At 36.6% G+C, this 20152-nt stretch overlaps 2 protein-coding genes across 2 annotated transcripts in view; one reads left to right on the top strand and one right to left on the bottom strand.

Annotated features, from left to right (window-relative positions):
• Window positions 1-10393, bottom strand: part of LOC150103623 (uncharacterized) — a 54747-nt gene extending 44354 nt beyond the window's left edge. Inside the window, exon 1 of the mRNA XM_090398346.1 lies at window positions 10033-10393. Within this exon, the coding sequence (XP_090254472.1) occupies window positions 10033-10215 (183 nt within the window). The 5' untranslated portion in view covers window positions 10216-10393. The remainder of the gene's footprint in view (window positions 1-10032) is intronic.
• A 220-nt stretch (window positions 10394-10613) lies between these two features.
• The window catches only part of EMC8-9 (ER membrane protein complex subunit 8/9), a 108847-nt gene continuing 99308 nt past the window's right edge, over window positions 10614-20152 (top strand). Inside the window, exon 1 of the mRNA XM_090398345.1 lies at window positions 10614-10815. Within this exon, the coding sequence (XP_090254471.1) occupies window positions 10645-10815 (171 nt within the window). The 5' untranslated portion in view covers window positions 10614-10644. The remainder of the gene's footprint in view (window positions 10816-20152) is intronic.

Genomic DNA, 20152 nt, shown 5'->3' with positions numbered 1-20152 from the left:
CATGCCTAGGCAACACACATACTATCTTTCCTCTCTCTGTCTTCTTTCATACACCTTCAAGCAAGAATCTCATATTTCTCACTGCCCTACTTACATTACCACTCAAGTCATTTGTTCCTACCATCACAATCATCTCATCCACCCTTTCACCTCTCAATTGCCATAGCCACACTTTCTATCGTTCCTCCTGGCAAACACTCCTCACGCATCCTATCTTGAACACCACAGATCATTGAGTCCCCATACATTACACCTCTTACCACCCTATTCCTAGATTACTTAGCCACACTTTCTATCGTTCCTCCTGGCAAACACTCCTCACGCATTCTATCTTGAACACCACAGATCATCGAGTCCCCATACATTACACCTCTTACCACCCTATTCCTCGATTACTCACATGCATCCTTCACTCTCTCTTCTGTAACACTTTTTTCTCTGTGCTCCCCTACTTACCTACCTTCCTGACATCACTCTACCCCTAGTCCCTGTGCTCCCTTGCATTCCTCTCATTTCCTCTCTCCTGTTGGAAATCTCATCAAGCCAAAGTGCTTAACTTTATACCTACCAACACTGAATTGACAGTCATTCATTAACAGTGACTTATCATTTGACCACCGTTTCAGGTTATTCACATGATTCTATAAGTGCTACATATCAGTATCATCTCTGATCGCCCTGCCTATCTTTACATCATCAGCAAACAATTGAACATCTCCTAGTCAACTGGCCTGGTTGGTTGAGTGGTTGGTGTATCCACTCTTCAGACAAGAAGCTGTGAGTTTCGAAGCCAAGGGCATGGATATTTGTGATTGTCCTACTAACCAATTACCATATGTACTGCTGTGTCATGGCACAGTGTGATCCTTGATGTCTTTATGCCATGAAAAATCAAATCATTCAAAAAAACTCTCCCTGTCAAGTTCTTCCCAATATCATTATGTATAATTACATAACAATGGTCCAATTTATATGGAATAAGAGAGAAATCAGTCAAACACTAAACTAATTATGTATTAGGCATTGTTCAAACCAAGTTTAACTTATGAATCTGAGAGTTGGATTAGAAATAAAACAGTTGATCTAAGACTGGAGACCACAGATATCAGAGTTTTGAGAAAGATTTGGGGAGTGAATAAATGGCATCAATGGCAGCATCATATTAAAAATAAGGATATTAGAAAAAAAAAGATCCACAGGAAGACCAAGTTCTAGGTGGAATGATACAGTAAAAGTGCCTCAGAAGAGAGAAATATAAGATCTGATAATATTGGAGTGTTGACAGATAACAGACTAACCACCTTATTGGCCATTATGGATCAAATAAGCATCCTCATACGCTTCGTATCCATCATATATTTCAATGTAATATCAATGGCATTACAATTTTAATATGCACTTCGCATCCATGATAACCTTGACGTCTATAGACGTCTTAGCCGGTAGCATGGCTAATTTGGAGGAAAATTGTCGATCAGAAGTTAGTAATGATGTAACTTTTTCTAGTACTATCATGATATCCTGTACAACCATACGGTACATGTCAGGAATCTGATGATGGTCCAAGGATTGATCTCTGAGGAACACAACTGGTCACCTTAAACCTGGTAGATTCACACCCACCATACACCACTTTCTGATACCTATCCATCAACCACCCACTTCAAGTGAATAGTTTATTTCCAATCCATATTTTCCAGTTTATGCAACAGCTTTTCAGGTGATATCCTATCAAATGCCTTGCCAAAGTTTACATTATCATACTGTATTCATTCCCCTTATTCAATCCAGCCATAACATTATTATGGAATATGAGCAGACTGCTAAAACATGGTCTCCTTTTATTAAACTCATACTACTCTTTGCAAAAGTATAGCTTGTTTGTCAACCCATTTCTGTATGCGAGTTCTCACCAGCTTCTCTAAAATCTTCACCACTGCTCCAGAGATACTGAAGGTCAGCAGTCAGATACATCAGTTATTGTACTATCCTTGTACAACAGAATTATCATATATTCTTTCTATTCCTGTGGGATCTTTCCTGAGCTGAAACTCAAGTTATACAAACATGTCAAGTATTTTGGTGGAATGTTCTTTTAGCTCATGTACTGATATCCCATCTCACTCTACTGATGAAATGATATCCAGGTTATGTAGCTCTTGAACCTCATTCTTATACACCTCTATCTCTTCATCCAATGTAGTGGTAGCATCGTGCACCAAGTTACACATACCTGGTTAATAGTGAAGTGAGCACTCATAATCTGAACAATCTCTTCTGCTTCTGAGACAAAGGTACCATCTGCATTCCCTTCAGCGAATGCAGGTTATTCTTCCGCATTCATTTTTCTTTTACTTGCAGCACAGCAATAAAATTCTTTCAGGATGCCTTTAGTCCAGATGGCCAATTTCTTTTCACATTCCAATTTAGCTTTCTATACGATATTCATAACTTTTCTGGCTTGCGCTTTATATGTCTTATAACTCCTCTTATTCTCACAATATTCTTTCCACATCTTCTTCTTATGGATCTCTTGCTAAAGAAGGTTGCACATTCATTTCACTTCCATCCTGTTTGTTCTTTGAACCCTAGGGACACATTCAGATACTGCCATATTTAAGCATCTTTTGAATGCTTCCTATGCATTGCTGATATCTTCCCTTCCAATAACTGATACCATGGGACAAAAGAGAGTATTTGAGTTTGTCATAATTCCCAGCTTTGTAGTTCAGAATGCAACCTGCCCTAAATGAACAGGACAGCACAACATGATCACTGTCACCAAGTAGCAAAACATTCACATTCTTAACTGAGAACCCTTCTGACACTATAATCAAATCTAACACTCCCTGACCGCAATTTCTTTGTTTCAGATGCTGTTTGAGAAAGTTGTATTGCAAGAGCTCAATAAATTCTCTTTAATTCTTATCATGAGATTTATCATCTACCCAATCAATGTTTAGATAATTTCAGTCACCCATGATTGCTAACATAGTACCCATTAGAATAAATTTGCAATCCATTTCATCATCCTGCAGCTGAACCACCCGGTCTGTTGCAAAACTCAACAAGATATTTTATCCAGTTAGATTCAAACTCACTGCTACACATGACATTGTTTTCATGAGCTTCTACCCTAACTGGACATAAGTTATATTATTAGGAATATACTCCACTTTTCGTTTTTATCTTTTCTGTCCTTAAAAATACTATACCCTTTATACTCGATTCCAGCTGCTACATCTGAAGATGATAGCCAGGTTTCACTAACCAATGCCAATAACCTTAAGCCTAAACACATTCAACTCTACCTCTATGTTTCTGATGCACTTGCATTTGTGTACAGGCATAACAAGTTACCTCTTGGATTTTTCATATAGTTGGCAATGTATATATGTGCAGTTTGCTTATCTCAGTTGGACAACTTTCTCTTTAACGTTTACAGACACACTCATAAAGTCTGAACCCAAACAATAAATCCAACCCTTCGCCAGATTTGTAATTAATACTCAATGGTATTCACAGTATTGTCATATTTGTATACCATAGCTGAACTTACCTCTCATGACGCTTCCCTGACTCTCTGCATTAGGCCTCAACCCAATTAACACGTTCGCTGCCAACTACGAGCATACTCGTATGTCGATTACCGACCTCCTATGTCAAGCACGAGTTAACCCATAGTATAAGCACATTAATTTGGACTCTGGGCTTGTGAATAAAGTGGAGCGCACGTCTGGGGGATTGGCAGAAGGAAAATCATTTCGGCAAAAGTATAGTATATTATAAGAGGGATTGTTGAGTAAACTGTGTATTTATTAATGCAAATAAAGCAATTTTTTGAAGTTTTTTCAACATATACATATATTTATATATGATATATCATCATCATCATCATCATCATCCGAGTCATCACTAGAGTTGTCTGTAGGATTATATTCATCTTTGGAATCGGAACCAAATAATTCATTCCATTCATCATTGCTCATATTAGCGTAAGCTTCTAATTCTTCATCAGTAAGCTTTCTTTTACTAGCCATGGTGTAATTGAAGGTGTTTATTTAGATAATTTTAAATAATTATAAGACTAGATGCAATAAACCTTACTGCACTGAATGCTGAACATCACTGACTCTGAGCTCAAGTTACACAGTCATCAGCGCATGTAAGACAGGTGGAGTAGTAATACGGGATTACTCGTAGTTGGCACATGAAACAAAATTCTGTCTGATAAGCCAGCTACGAGATAACTGGTACTTACCTTGTAGAAGTGAAAGTGCTTGGTGTGAGGTAGCAAACTATGCCTGCGGAGCGTGGCAGCGACCGTGTTAATAATATATATTAATTTGAACTCCAACACACAAGAGATTGCAAAATCTAGCTTAGTGGTGCTGCATGAGATCTGTTCAAAAACATATTATTTTATGAGCAGATACATATATAGACACATCGTAACATGACAAAACAAGTCTGAAGTTCATTGCATCACTTGCAGAACAACACAAGTTTTTCTTTTTAAGTGTCCCAATGTCAGGAATTAATGAACAATGTGTGTGCATCAAGTTTTGCACCAAACTTGGCCAAAAAAAAAAAAAGCCACAGAAACTTATCAAATGATTAAAATGGCTTTCAGGGATAATGCCTTAAGCTGTTTAAAGACATTCGAGTGGTTCGAAAGGTCAGCAACTGAGGAATGCTGCAAAGTCTCTGCTGAGACTTCTCACTCAGGACCAAAAGGATTATTGAGTTGTAGTTTGTCAAGAGCTCAAAGCCCTGTTGCTCAGGATAGGAGCATCATCATGCATAAAAGATGAGTTTATGGCTACGACCCAGAGACAAAGGCCTAGTCATCTCATTCCACCAGCTTATTCAGCTCTTTCATCCTGCACGTTTCTAGCTCAAAAGAACATCACAATTGTACCTCACCCACTCTACTCACCAGATATGGTACCCTGTGACTTTTTGTTTATTTTTATTTCCTAAGCTAAAATCTGTACTTAAAGGATGAAGGTTTCAGAATGTCAATTACATTAAACAGAATGCAACAGAGTAATTCAAAACTTTTCCTTTCCTTTAGAACAGTTTCAGAGATGCTTCCAAAAGGATAATCCTTTCCTTAATAACGAGAGGAGTAGGATATTTCAAAGGGATATGTTCCCATAGCTCATAAGCTTTTGCACACATTTTAAAGAAATTGTCCCAGAACTTTATGAACTGATATAGTAGATTTGTTCTGCTATTGAGCAGGTGTTCAAGTAGAAAACAGGAGCTTGTTTTAATGTTTATTGAGCAGCTGGACAGTGAATGGATAGTGACCAGCAACTGCTCACTGTTTCAGGGCTACAGGAAAAGGGGGAATGATGGTAGCTAGTTCATCAGAATAGCAAGAAAACAGAAGCACAAGACAGAAAGAAAATGTCTCTGAGAAAATGACAGAGGTGAATATTTCAGCAAGGGCTTATCAGTTAACAAGTTAAGAGTTAACCCTCTTCTGGATAATACCAAGTATTTTTGGCAACCCCCCCACCAAAAAAAAAAAAAAGTGAGAACAGAATTTTTAGAATGGGCAAAAAGGAGAAACTGGCATATAATAGGAGAGTGGCTGAGGCAACAAAATCATACATAATTCTACAATTAGTTATTTTTGATTTTTATGGCACAAAGAGGGCATGCACAGATTTTGAATCTGTGTGATGTGAAATTGAAATAACAGGTTAGTATATCTGATAAGATGCTGTTATAGGCCAGGGAACGCAGAGAATACTGATTGTAAAATGTTTAAGCAAATTGGGCATGGATGTTTGTGATTTGTCTGTAAAAATAGTTGTGGTGGTGGGCAGCAGATGGCATTGGTGTAGATGATGTGGTTCGCTGTAGTTGTTCGATTGAGTGGTGGAGACAAAGAGTCAGAGTTGAAGGTACCCTCTCTCTCGATGAGTCTTTGGACTCCTTGGAGGTGTCATCACAAGACTTATAACACAACTGTGCCATGTGCACACAAGTGGTTGAGGAGAAAGAAGCAATCTATTAATATCTTTACTAAAACATTGGTGATTGTACTAAGTGGGAAAACAGTATGGGAGAAACTGTTCCAAAATGATGAATGTTAAGAAAATGATGAAAGCATGTTCATTATGTTTGTAGTTGAACTGTCTATGGGTGTTTGCCAGGAGCTGTCCTAGTTCTTACAAGATAAGAATAAAGTGGAAGAATGGTAGGCTAGTTCAGCAGAGACAGGTGAGAAGTGATGTCTTGAGCAGAAAAAGACACCTAGTTTTTTGGAGGCAGAGGAATCTATAAATGTGATGCACTACGAGAAAAGGCTAGAAGTACAAATCAAAACAGAGACATGATCTTGCCTAGAGATGTGGGTATTATACATGGAAGGGAGATAGTGTGATTTTTAGTGCCCAAAATAAGACAACACTGTATTTGGCTAACACTGAAGTTCACAAGGATGTCTTAATAGTACAGGAATATGACAAGAAGATCAGGTTACAGAAGACCCTATAGCAGGAGTGTTTGAGCACTACAAAGTTTATTAAATAAAAAAGAAGAATGGAGTAAATATAAACTGTCATGACCTATATGAATGGTGAATCCATAATATTCAAGGTCAGTGAAAGAAGCACATTAATATATATACAAGCACAGACAAAAGTACTGAGCCTTGAGTACTCTGGCACTGAAGGGGAAATCCACCCACCATGACATGTCGTGATTGTCCAGAGAAGAAACATGCAATCTAATTTTGATAAATAAGTCTCTGTACCAGACACGATCAAATACCCTAGAAGTGTCAAGAATAGCCAGACAAGTTTTCCCAATCCTTTCAATATCATCTCCAAAGATGGGTGGTTATTGACTAAGAGATTCAGTGGATCAAGAGTAGTGGCAGAATTCATAATGACGGTCATAGATTAAGTGGAATGCCTCCAGATGATGAAGTTAACTATTAATGGGTTTCTTCAATATGATCAACAGAAATGAATCTGTTTCTCCCCCACTATTATAAGTGACACTTTCAAGCCAAAGACTTTGTAGAAATTCAACTGACCTGCAGAACTATTTATTACCGTCCCTTGCTGTACAAGGGTACAACATTATCTGCATTTGGTCTTTTGCAGAGTCAGATTTGTTGACTGTTTTTTGCAGCTGTTGCAAGCACATACATGAAAGGCTGAAAAGATCTATAGCACAACAGCGCTATGTGTAGGAGAGAGAGAGTAAGAAGAAAGAAGGAATCTCTTGATATATTTCCAAAGAACAGAGGTAGACGCAATGAAAGAGAAGGAAAGTTGGTTCTGTATAAGTTTGAAGCTGAGCAGAAAATGTGCTTGTGTTGTTAAACTTTTTGAATAAAGTGGAGGAATGATGGTCAGGTTAGTAGAATACTATCCATGGAAACAAGATATAAGGCAAAAAGAGAACATCAGAGAAAGAGAGAGCATTTGGACCCTGTAAGAGAAGGAGCACCAATTAATCAGAAAGCCTATTTCTGGGCAGTATCAAGCAATCTTAGGGAGATTTTGTGCCTTAAATGTGCAAGCAGTATTCAAAGAATGGGTCCATATGAAGTTTATACACTGTTAACAATTATACAGGTGAGTAGCACTGAGGTTCAAGATTATCCTACCCCACTGAAGAATACAAGGGAATCAGAATGCAAAGCATTGGTTATGGAAAATAACAATGCTTTAAACTCTTCAACATCCTGAAGCTGCTAATGATTGTATGCTACAGGCAACGTCAACTGAAATGTTAATGCAGCATAGTCTGAGCGTAAAGCCAGAATTTTGATCTTGAACCATTTTTTGTTTCTCAGACTGCCATGGCACACTTGTTGAAGAACCAAAGCTTCAACAGTAGTTAAGCTTTCATTCCAGTTATTTAATTAGAGCATGTGTTCCTGTCAGGAGAGAAGAATCAAGTCATGTAAAGGAAAAACAGAAATCATGCAGGATCAAGACAGCATGGCTTGGTGAAAGCTGTTCTAAAGAAAGGGGGAGGAGGAAATGAATGAGGCTACCAAAAGGAAGGGAACATCCACAGTAAGTTGTGGAAGAATGGTGAGGATTATGCACGATTTTGGTGGGTAGTTGGGGCAATTTCTTTAGATCACTGCTAATAGCAAATACTTCAGTTCTCTTCTAGCTTGACCAATGGAGCTGGAGAAGGGGTCTTCATTTAGGCATACTAAATTTTATTATTATGACACCGCTAAGGAGTCCAAAGACTCATCGAGGGAGGGTACCTACACTAAAGCTTTCCATCTCCACCATTTAATCCACCAACTACAGCGAACCACCATCATCTACACCAATGGTATCTACTGCCCACCACCACCACATTTTTTGCCTGTAAATTGCATATTTTCTCAAGGCTGATTTTGTCTGCATGTTAGATGAAAAACCTGAACTTCTGGGAGGAAAAAACCTGGCTACCTCCATATGAGATTGGCTAACTCATCCTCAATTGAAAAAACTTGTACCAAGATTCCTCTCGTATCAAACTTAAGCCTTTTCTAGTTGAAGGGCACAATGTACTGTCATTTTTCCAATTGTGGTAGGGAGCAGCATTTCCTATGGAAAATGATCACATTGTACGGATAATGCAATTACAGTAAACAGAGTAATTATCAAAAAAGTCATTATGGAGTGCTAAAGGCTGCAACCAATAAAAGGATAAAGAAATTTTGAGCTAGAGCATAGCATAAGGACATTTCTAAGTTGGGCATTCCCAATGTCAGAACCAACAAATGCAAAAGGTAGTGAATTGGACAGTAGTGGTAATTGAAGTTCTGTTAAAAGTAACAAGGTTTAAATGTCTACAAGTAGTGGTGAGGCTGCTATTGTTTGTTTGTTTGGATTAAGGATACAAATACTGGTGAAGTGGAAGTGTTTTATTTTTAATGTTTTAGTTGTTTTTTTTAACAATTTTTAATATATTGTTGTTTTTAATGGATTTTTTATTTTTTTTATTTTTCCATAGTTCTTCTGAAGATTTCTTTTATCCATTATTGAAATTCATTACAGTGCCTTGCTCATAAAAAAAATGAGGGGTAAAAGATTCACAAGTATGTCTCTTGAACAGAGAACATCCAGTCTCCTGTCCACTGCAGTCTCAGTTCCTCCATACATACTTGGACCCTTCAAGCATAGTTTGGCAAAATAAATAATAGGAAATTATTTGCTAGTTGGTTAGAAATCCTCCTGATGCATTACCATCAGAATTGGTCCCATATATCTAATGACTGGCCTATGAAACCACTTTACATCTGTATTTTTGAATAGTGGAAGTACTCCAGCTGTAGAGAACCAATACTCCCTATAAGCACAAGAATACTTATTAATAGTTGGTAGTGGTGGATTAGATAGCGCAGATGGTGGATTGTATGGTGTAAATGCACAATGTATCCTTGGACTCCATAGAACTACCACTTAATATTCAATCAAAATAAAACAAATTTTCTTTTGATTCAAATGCATTCTTTCCATTATAATTCTTTAGATCTAATTTCACTCACTGTAACTTATACCGCATTAACTTAGTTGCTCATGAAATATTTCATGCAAGTTTTTTTTCCCTTGAAAGGCTTCACTTTTTCAATGTAAATAAAATAATTTTAAATTCTCAGCATTATTAGAAAAGAGTTAAAATTTATTTCACTCCAATATTTGATGTTTTTTTTTTTTTTTTGCCAAATGACTATCTCCTCCAGTAAATGAATATGTAATTGAACTTAAAAAATAAATTATTTCTTTGCAGTGAGAAAAAAAAAAAATTAGGATGCAAATCAAATATCATTACAAAACAGAAAATTTCAATACTCTACGTGATCAACGATCAAATCAACTGCGTGTAGCTAATTATTTTAAATTAAACGACTTAAACACATCAGACTATAACAACAAGAACAAAAAAAAGAAAAAAAGTTATAGGGATTCTAATTTCATCTGCCTATTCCGAATAATCAAAATATTATATAAATGTTAGTAATTTGTTTTGGAGTATTTAAATATGAGTACCCACATTTACACAAGTTGGAGGAAAGGAATGTGGGTATAATTTTGCATAATCGTCACCGCTGTACAAAAAGTGAAAGACTGTTTCACATAAAAAAAGTGCTTCTTCTGCAGCCATTGAAAATTTTCCACATAGTGATGCAGAGGCTGCCAGCAGCCCAGATATAAGAGAAAACAGCATTCCTTTCATTTCATTTAACCTGTTTCAGTTTCCATATTGACTACAAGTCTGCTTTATAACAGGTCCTACTTTCTGGCTTAACAGTTTTCATTGACTAATAATACGAACGGGGAATATACTTTAACGACCACATTCACCGACTACAGAAAATATCCAACATCAGCGAAATATATCTCCATATGAACGAATGTTGTTCCTACACCATTCAACTGTCCCGCTGATCATGGCAACAGTTACGCACCTTTAAAAATATTAAGTAATTCTGTTACATATTTATTTTAAAATTAAAGCTAAAATTAATTTTATATATTATTAAAAAATTAAAACAAAGAACGACCACTTTACAAATATCACTAAAATATCATTTTCTGCGAGCTGTTATTATACACCTCTGTGAAAATGGCGGATATCGTGATAGAGGTACGAGCATATTGTAAGATGTTGTTACATGTGATGAAATATCCCTATAAATCTGTGAACGGGATATTTTTAGCAGAGAAGAGAAAGAATAAAGAACCTGGCAGTTGGATGGTTAATATAGTCGATTGTGTACCTCTTTTTCATTTAAGTCTAAGCTTAACTTCCATGCTAGAAGTGGCATTGATGCAGGTAATTATTTCTGAATCTCTGGTAGGCAACTTTGCGCTTATTTGAAGGATTTGTGGGATGGTATAGCCTATAAGAATTAATACATTCTATCATCATCCTCTTTGAGAGTCATATATTATTTTGTACAAGTTTTATCTGCTTTGTGCTTATTTCCTGTATTCTTAGGGTGTCCGTATTGCGATTGAGGAAAACCAGAACGCATTTTGTCTGAAACAAGAAACAAGCAAATCATTCGTGTTTGGATGCGCAACTAATATTAGTTAAATACATTACGGTAAATGGAATATAACGTTTCGATAATGAATTGGGGGGGGGAAGATAAAATATTCTTAGGTAGCAGTCTTGATTACATTGTAAAATGAATCGCTGTGACATTCTAAATCAGTAATGTTGTTATCTGGACAAAGAAAGGTGGAAGAAGATAGTGAAACAGGCATCAGACATCAACGGGCAGTGAGCCCATGGTTCGTGATGATGATGAATGTTATTATCATATCATATGAAAAATATAAATATGTTATCACATGAAATAGTTTCGATTTGTTCATTTAGTTGAAGCAACACTTAATCCTTATTTTGTTTAACGGTGAGTGAGGGAATGTTTTGCTGGTGTGTTGTAAACATATGTTAGGTTACTGGTTGAATGGGACCTCTAGTATGATTCTGTGACTCTTTGGGCATGTTATAAATGTTTATAATACATACACAGATAAATGATGAAAACAAGATGTACTTTTTCTCAAGTGTCACAACAAAGTTTTTGGGACTGTTTTATTATAACAAACCAACAATCCCAGGAGGTTCTTTTTCTTCTGGATGCTTTGCAAGAAGTTAAATTGTGTTTTTATTTAACCTGTGTGTGAGAGAGAAAAATTTGCATGTGAAGTATCTTCATGACTAGGTTACTTGTACAGTCATCCCTCGACTTACGTCGGGATTCCATTCCATCCAGCAGGATGTAAGTTGATACATTAAATCAACAGAGTTATAGGGGTTAGGGACTTAACTGTAGTAAGTATACTGTCATTTTAATTTTTAAACCTTATTATAAAACTGTACTGTGTGTTACTGCCATAAAACAGGAGAATAATCACCCAAATCTTCCTCCACAATCACATCTTCATTACCTTCCCTATGTGAATGATCAGACTGTGGCTCTTCTGGTGTAACCTTTATTTATTTTTTTGATGAAAATGTTCAATGTGCTTTGCTTATTCCTCTTCTTCTTCTTTTCATCTTAAATTTGTTCATAGCAAGCAAACACATCATATACTTGCCTTTCTACTAATAAATGGTGTTCAACATCAGGGTCCATGTCTTCAGCCGTTTTGAGAACATCGCTAACTGCAAAGAACATTTCTGCAAGACCCTTCACTGAAAATTGTTTAACTCCTCTTCCTATTTCTCTTTCCCCCCCTCTTCCTTTTCTTGTTTTTCCCTCTTCTGCAACAGTTGTTCCTCCAGTTCGACTGATTCTTCTTTGATCAACTCTTCAGGGGAACTTTCTATCATTATCATCAAGATTCAGATTGTTTGCTAAGCACACTATTACAAATCTCCATAATCATGCACAAACCTTTTTTAATGTCTTTTTGTATATGCCACTCATACATTGAGAGGTCACTTTGTCCTAAGCCACAGCAATATTTTTAATAGCATGATAAATATTGAATGTTTTCCAGAATTGCATGAGAGTCTGGTCATTTCCTTCAGTAGTAGAAATGGCTTGTGAAAAAGTTCTCCATAGATAATAAGCCTTAAACACTGCAAGAACTCCCTGATCCATCAGTTGGATCAATGAAGTAGTGTTTGGATGGAGAAATATGACCTTCAAATTGGTGAAGATCACCGCTATAAGACGGATGACCTGGAGCATTATCTAGAATTAATAAAATTTTAAATTCTACATTTTCTTTCACACAGTAGCTTTTTATTTCACATTAGGTATAGATTTTAGCTTTTTGTGTCCACTTGGACATTTTTTCCGAAACAAGGACGTCTCATCCATATTAAATATTTGCTGTGGCAAATAATATTCCTCCGTAATAATTTTATCTGATTTTTCCATGAACTCCTTGGCAGCCTTCTCAGCACTTGCAGATTCCAATACATTTTTATAATCTTCTTCTTCCTCAACCTTTTGGTTCTGTCCACTGCTGGACGAAGGTCTCCCCCATGATTTTCCAGATTACTCTGTTTTCTGCCTCTCCCATCCATCTCACTCCTGCAATTTGTTCCAGTTCATCCCTCCACCTTCTTCTCGGTCTTCCTCTTTGTCTTGCTCCATTCATTGGTATCCACTCTGTTGTTTTTATAGTCCATCTCCCGCCACTGCATCTGGCAATATGGCCAGCTCATCTCCATTTAGCCTGTTTAATGTATTTTACAACATCCATAACACCTGTTTTAGATCTTATCCAAGTATTTGTTTTCCTATCTCTTGATTTCAATCGAAGGTGAGTTAGCTGATCTCATATGGAGGTAGCAGGGTTTTTTCTCCCAGAAACTCGGGTTTTTCATCCCACATACATACAAATCGGCCCTTCAGAACACACGCAATTTACAGACAAAAATTACTAGTTGTGGTGGTGTTGGAGGTGGGCGGTAGATGGCGTTGATGGAGATGATTCGTAGTAGAGGTTAGGTGTAGAGACAGTTGTAGATGTCCTCCCGCGATGAGTCTTCGGACTCCTTGGAGGTATCAGGAATAATAATGTTATTTTTAGCATTCTTCTTTCCATGCGATGTTGTGTTGTTCTCAGCTTTTTGTTTAGGGCTTCTATTAAAGTCCATGTTTTTACTCCATATGTTAGGACAGGAAGTATGCACTGGTCGAAAACTTTCCTTTTCAGACTCATAGGGATGTCACTTCTGAATATGTCTCTCATTTTCCCATAAGCCATCCAAGGTGAATTCTTCGTTCAATCTCTTTTCTTTGGCACTCTTCAAAGGATAACAATTGGCCCAAATATACATATGAAGTAATTTGTTCTATTTCATGGTTTCCAACTTTGACAGTTCTATGGTTAATATATTTATTCATCATTATTTTTATTTTTTTCTCTATTTATTTTTAATCCAATTACTCTGGAAGCTTCATTTAGCTGATTTAGCCTTTCTTCCAGATCTTCAAGATTATCTGCTATTAGGACAATATCATCTGCAAATTTTAGATGATGCAGCATTTCTCCATTTATGTTTATTCCTTTTTTGTTTCCCAATCAAGGCTTCTAAAGACTTCCTCTAGTGCAGCTGTAAATAATTTGGGAGATATGGTGTTGCCTTGCCGGATGCCTTTTTTTGTATTGGGAACTGTTCACTGTTTTTATATAATTTAATTACAGAAGTTGCATTATTGTAAATATGTTTTAGTGTTTCAATATATGGTTTCTTAGTTCCCTGGGTTTCAAGTGTTGCAGATGTTTTAACTGAATCAAATGCTTTTTCATAGTCTATATATTCATAAGGGTTTATTGTATTCAATTGATTTTTCAATGAGCTGTCTTAATGTGTAAATATGACCAAAGTATTGTAATTCTTTCTAAATCCAGCTTGTTCATAGGATTGCATTTTTCTTTCTAGTTTAGATTTTATTCTGTTATTTATAATTTTTGTGAAAATGTTATATATGGTGGGGAGTAGGCTTATAGGTCTGTAGTTTTTGATTTCTTCCTTATTGCCCTTTTTAAAAATTAATATTAGAAGTGAATTGTTCCAATTTTTTGAAATTTTTCTCTGTTTTAAGCATTTATTAAAGAGTTTAGTCAGCTGTTTGATGACAGGGCTTCCTCCCAGTTTTAAGAAGTCTGCCATAATTCCATCGTCTCCTGGGGCCTTTCCATTCTTCATTTACTGCAGTGCCATTTCCACATCACCTTGTAAGATCTCAGGGTCATCATGTTCTTCCTCACTCGAGTTATCCGTAGATGATTCTTGGATATCCCGATCTTTGTCTTCATAGAGTTCAGTATAAAATTCCTGAGTTCTTTTGATCATTGCATCTCTATTTTTTATAAGTTCACCATTTTTTCCTCTTACAGCAGCTATTTCCTTTGTTCCAACTGATAATGTTCGTTTTAGGACCTCATCATCATCTTCCTTATACCCTCTTTTACCTTGCGGTGTCGAGGGTCCACTGATCATCGGACCTCATTCCGTTTACAGGATAAGGTGGTCAGCCTTATGCCCCGGTGTATCCTATGGCCTGTAGTGTTGAGTTCTCAAGGCCAGTTTGCCTGCTTTGCGGGATGAAAAACCCCAGAATAAACTGGGAAAAAAAACCCTGCTGTCCACGCCCAAGACTGGCTAACTTGGCTGTGGCTGAGGAAGATCCTTCAGCTCCTCACGTTACCGACGGGAATTGAACCTAGGACACTCCTTCCCCAGGCATATGGTTGCGAAGCGCATAGCCACTAGGCTAACCTCGTGGACGTCTTAGGACCTTCATATTACTATTGCTTTCTATTGTTTCTTTAATTTTCCTAGTATTATACGATCTAAGTTCATGTTTTATCCTTTATAGTTTTACAAATTTCTGCATATTCTATTTTATCGGTGTCATTCAAATCTCTTTTAAATCTTCATCAGATCTAAGATTTCCTGTCTTAGTTTTCCTCTCTTTGGTGCCTTTTAACACCTCCTATTTCTAGTGCTGTGACATCAAGTCAAGATCTCCTAATTGTAATGGGGGACTTAAATGCAAAGGTAGGCAAGGACTGGGATACCTGGCCAAGAGTAATCGGAATGTTCGGGTATGGAGAAAGCAATGAACATGGCGAAAGACTGCTAAACTTCTGCTCAAATAATAGATTAACAATAACCAACACTCTCTTTAAACATCCAAAACCCTAAAGAAAATTGACATGGATATCACCAGACAGACAAACCAAGAATATGATAAACTATATTATTGTAAACCAAAGATGGAAATCAAGTATCCTAAACTGCAGATCCTTCTCTACAGATTGTGGATCAGACCATAAGCTAGTATTAGCAAACCTAAGAATAAAGTTAAAATCTGGAAGCACTTTTAGAGTCAAAAGGAGACTGAATGTAAAAAAACTACAAGACAACAATATTCTAAGAAAATATTAACTAGAACTAGATAAAAACCTGAAGGAACAACCAAAACAGAATATAAACATCGAAGAACATTGGTGCAAATTAAAGGAAATAATATTAAATTCGACAGAAAAAACAATAGGTTACACAGAAAGAGAAAGTAAAAAGGATTGGATCAAGAATGAAGTAAAAAGGTTAAGCGATCGAAGGAAAAGCATGAAACTATAACAGAAATGAATATAATACATTAACCAGAGAAATTAGAAAACTAGTTAAAAGAGACAAGAATAACTGGTTAGAAGAAAAATGCAAAATGGCAGAAAGCTATCAAAAGAAAATAACCTTCATGGATTATATAAACAAATAGACCAAATTAGTAAGACACGGACAAAAAAAATTATAATGAACTAAAACAAGAGGGATAACTAATTGAAAGTAAAACAAAAAGAATGGCCAGATAGGAAGAATACTTCAAAGATTTATATAATAAAAACAGCTCCTAGGATATTACGATTCCAGCCACTGAAATGGAAGAGGAAACAAATATCTTTACCAAAGAAATAATAGCATACAGCATAGAAAAACTCAAAACTAGGAAAGCACCTGGCATTGATCAAATACATGCAGAATTCTTAAAAGCAGGAAAGGAACAACTTTTAAAAACATTATTTGAAAGGCTCTACAAAAACGAAGCAGTGCCTACTGATTGGACCAAATCAGTCATAACTCCTATATACAAAAAAAGGAGATAAAACAGAATGCAATAATTACAGAGGCATTAACCTCCTCAGTATTCCAAGTAAGGTTTTTACGAAAGTACTCCAAAAACAAATTAAGCCATATATAGAACTGGCACTAGGAGAAGAACAAGCCAGTTTCAGACCAGGCTGAACACAATTGATCACCTTAAGATAACTAATAGAAAAGACACTAGAGTACAACCAAAGTTGCTACATAAATTTCATAGACTTACATCTATGAAATTTATGTAATAAAGGCATTTGATTCAATCCGTAGAAGAGAACTATGGAAGAATTTGGAATTCCCAACAACATAAGAATAATAAAGAATCTGTATGAGAAATCTGAAAGTGCAGTATGAATGGAGGACACCTTAACCAACTGGTTCCACACAGAGAGCGGAGTAAGACATGGATGCAATCTGTCACAAGACCTGTTCAATCTTACACTGGAAGAAGCAACCAATAAGGCCTTAAACAATGAAGACTCCAGAATCAAAATATATGGGGAAAATGTGACAAATTTAAAATTTGCAGACGTCATTGCATTACTTGCAAGCACAGAAGAAAATCTACAGTGAATTTCTGATAAAATAAAGGAGTGTATAAAATCTGGATTAAACATAAATATAGACAAAACAAAAATTATGCAAATAGGAAAAAGAAGCACCAATCTGAAAATTGAAATTGTAAAAACTCGATGTTACGAAAATTAATAAAATCTCTAGTACATTGATTTTCACTGTAGGAACACACCTTAAAAACCTTGTATATAATGTATCTATGTTTTGTATGTTTAAACTTTGTATAAAGATCAAAATAAGCCCAAAGGGAATTAACTCGCTCATTGTTTAAGAGCAGAAGTAGGATGTTTGAAACCAAGGGTAGAGTCTGTAAGTCGGCAGTTCCTTTTGGAACGTATTTACGAGTCCTAGCAGGTGTCCTTCAAGGTTAGTATTGAAAAGGGACGGCCTCCATCAGTGGGAAAGTTCCATAGGCCACGTAGCCATATTAAGGACATCAAAGGGGAAGAATAAGATTTGTCGGCAAATGTTCGAGAACTGCCAGTCATGTGCTGTTGTGTGGGGTTCTCGTAACTACGCGCAAGACATGTACGGGGACATTTGGGGTCCAATAAACGTAACCCAAAGTACAGGGGTATTGGGAATATAAGGCTTGGAATTTTGTTGAGAAGAGCTTCCTGTTTTCATCTTGCATGATCTGTCCACAAGAGGTCAAAAAGGAGAGGTGTCGATTAGTTCCGGAGGGGGAGTGATGGGAGTCCGTCCACAAAAGGAGTTTCCAGTCCGAAGCCAAGGATAAACCAGAGGCTACAGTCTAGGGGGAATTCTTGCCGTATTGGTTCAAGCCTTGTCGCTCTGTTTGAGTATGTGCATGCCCACCAACCTACGCAGTTCCTTGCCGGTCAGTTCAAGATGCTGAAGGAAACCTATCCAGTATCCCGATGGCTGACGCGATCCCTCAATAGTGCCCTGTGACTCCCATCAAGGAAGAAAACACGGAACGGAGAAGAAACCCCTGAAGCCCCGGAAAAGAAACAAGGAGGGAAGACGTATGCAAGACAGTCGGAGACCCATGTGAGTCTGAATGTTGATTATTTTATGTTTGTGATTTAAGAGAATTCCCCTCAAGGAAATGCTGAACTATTTAATATAGAAAGATAGTGGTTTAAGGTACATGAAACACTCATAGATTTGTGTAAGAATTATTGAGTTTAACGTGGGCGTAGTTAATTTCCCTAAGAAAGATTGGGCTAATTAAGATTTCCTTTGATTAATGTGTGTTAATTAATTGCTTATTATCACATCATAGAGCTGTTCTAATCAAAGGGAATGAAATATACCAATGTGATTATCAGTCAATTAACTAAGTCTTTAAGATGAGAATCTGAGAGTCATATAATGTGTGTGTGGTGCATGGTTGATGACTAATTACGATTGTTAATGTGCAACTAGAAATTTCTTGTTCTGTGTGAATAATATTTAGTATTTTTGATATAGAATGTATTATCTGAGATTTAATTAGAGAAAAAAATAAGAGAGCTCACTAAGTATTACATTTGAGTAATTATTCAAGATTAATGAATTTCTTGTATGAATGAAGTTTTGAATTCATGTATTGTATGGTAACTATTAGATATCAGTAATTAAATTTTGTTTATATATTAGTACATAATGGTTTGGTCTCATTTTCTTGTCTTTTGCAATGCACTGATTCAAAAATAAAAATTCAAACCTAAGCGGGAAACGTTGATATAAATAGTAAGTGAGAAAAGGGCCAGGATTGCAAAGCAATAACTTGGGGGGATGATAAAGAGATTTTGTTGTGAAAGATTTAATACCCTACTGGAAGTACTATATTTCTTGCACCATATCGAGGCATGGATGGCGCAGTCATAAAATCTAAATAAATATTTCCATTGCTCTTGAGTAGAAGGAGTATAGAATACAAAAGGTAGGAATCTATAGTATAAAAAGGCGAACGTATAAAATTAAGTGACGATATATTACACTGTCACAGCATCACCCGGATATATATATATAACTAAAGCATCCCAGGATATATAAAAAACCTCCTTTTTTTACAAAATTGATAGTAAGAATCTAGAGCAGGTAGAGAACTTCACCTACCTTGGAGGAGTTATTGGGTACAATGGTGAAATTATAAAAGATATAAACAGATGAATCAGTCAAGCATCCTAAACTTTTGGACGACTTAATAAAGTATAGAAGGCAGGAGACAACAAACAAGTAACAAAAGTAAGAAGCTATGAAACAATGGTCCTCCCAATACTCCTCAATGGAATCTCAAAAAGGCTGAAGAGAAAAAATTATTAGTTACTGAAATGGGTTGGCTAAGAAGATTACTTGGAGTATCTCTGCTGGCTTATGGCTGCGTCGTCCTTTCTACTGTTGCCGGACTCGAACTATTTTCTTCCGCGACTGAGGGCTATCTCCACTCCTTTCCGATGGGACATCCAGCGGCTGGCACGATTTCTGCATAGGCTGATGATTCGCATACGGCTCCACATGGAATCTTGTTCAGCATAATCAGGAAAATGGCCTGCTGTTCAACATCATAGAACCCTGGCTCGACCTTTCTCCGACCACCGGTCAAGAATCCTTAAGATGAAATCCGGAACAAAAAAGCTTGCAATATGGCGCGCATTGCCTTATATTCTATGTTCTAGCACCCTCTTTTTGCTGTATCCTTTTTTTCGCACGACCCTTAGTTTTAATGCCCTTAAGATGATCCTTACTCTCCCTATTGCTGTTAGGTGCTGTCTTCGAAGAAAGCACGCTTACGTTATTTTCCACATACGCTGTAGCCTCCGGCGTTATGACTGATGTGTGCATTTCAGACGCGACCTTTGCACTGTTACTCATTACTGTCTGGCAATTTACGCTATTTTAGATAGCTTAATAGGGCACAAATTTAAACCAATATTTCCTTTTACATAGAATCATTAATTTGCACACAAAGTTCTTTACATAGTATAATGCTACTAAAAGAATG

This window comes from Typopeltis vanoorti, chromosome 9, assembly GCF_054136105.1.
Source record: "Typopeltis vanoorti isolate ZY-2024b chromosome 9, IOZ_Tvanoo_1.0, whole genome shotgun sequence".
NCBI classification, from domain to species: Eukaryota; Metazoa; Arthropoda; class Arachnida; order Uropygi; family Thelyphonidae; genus Typopeltis; species Typopeltis vanoorti.
This window is presented reverse-complemented; position numbering and strand designations above follow the sequence as displayed.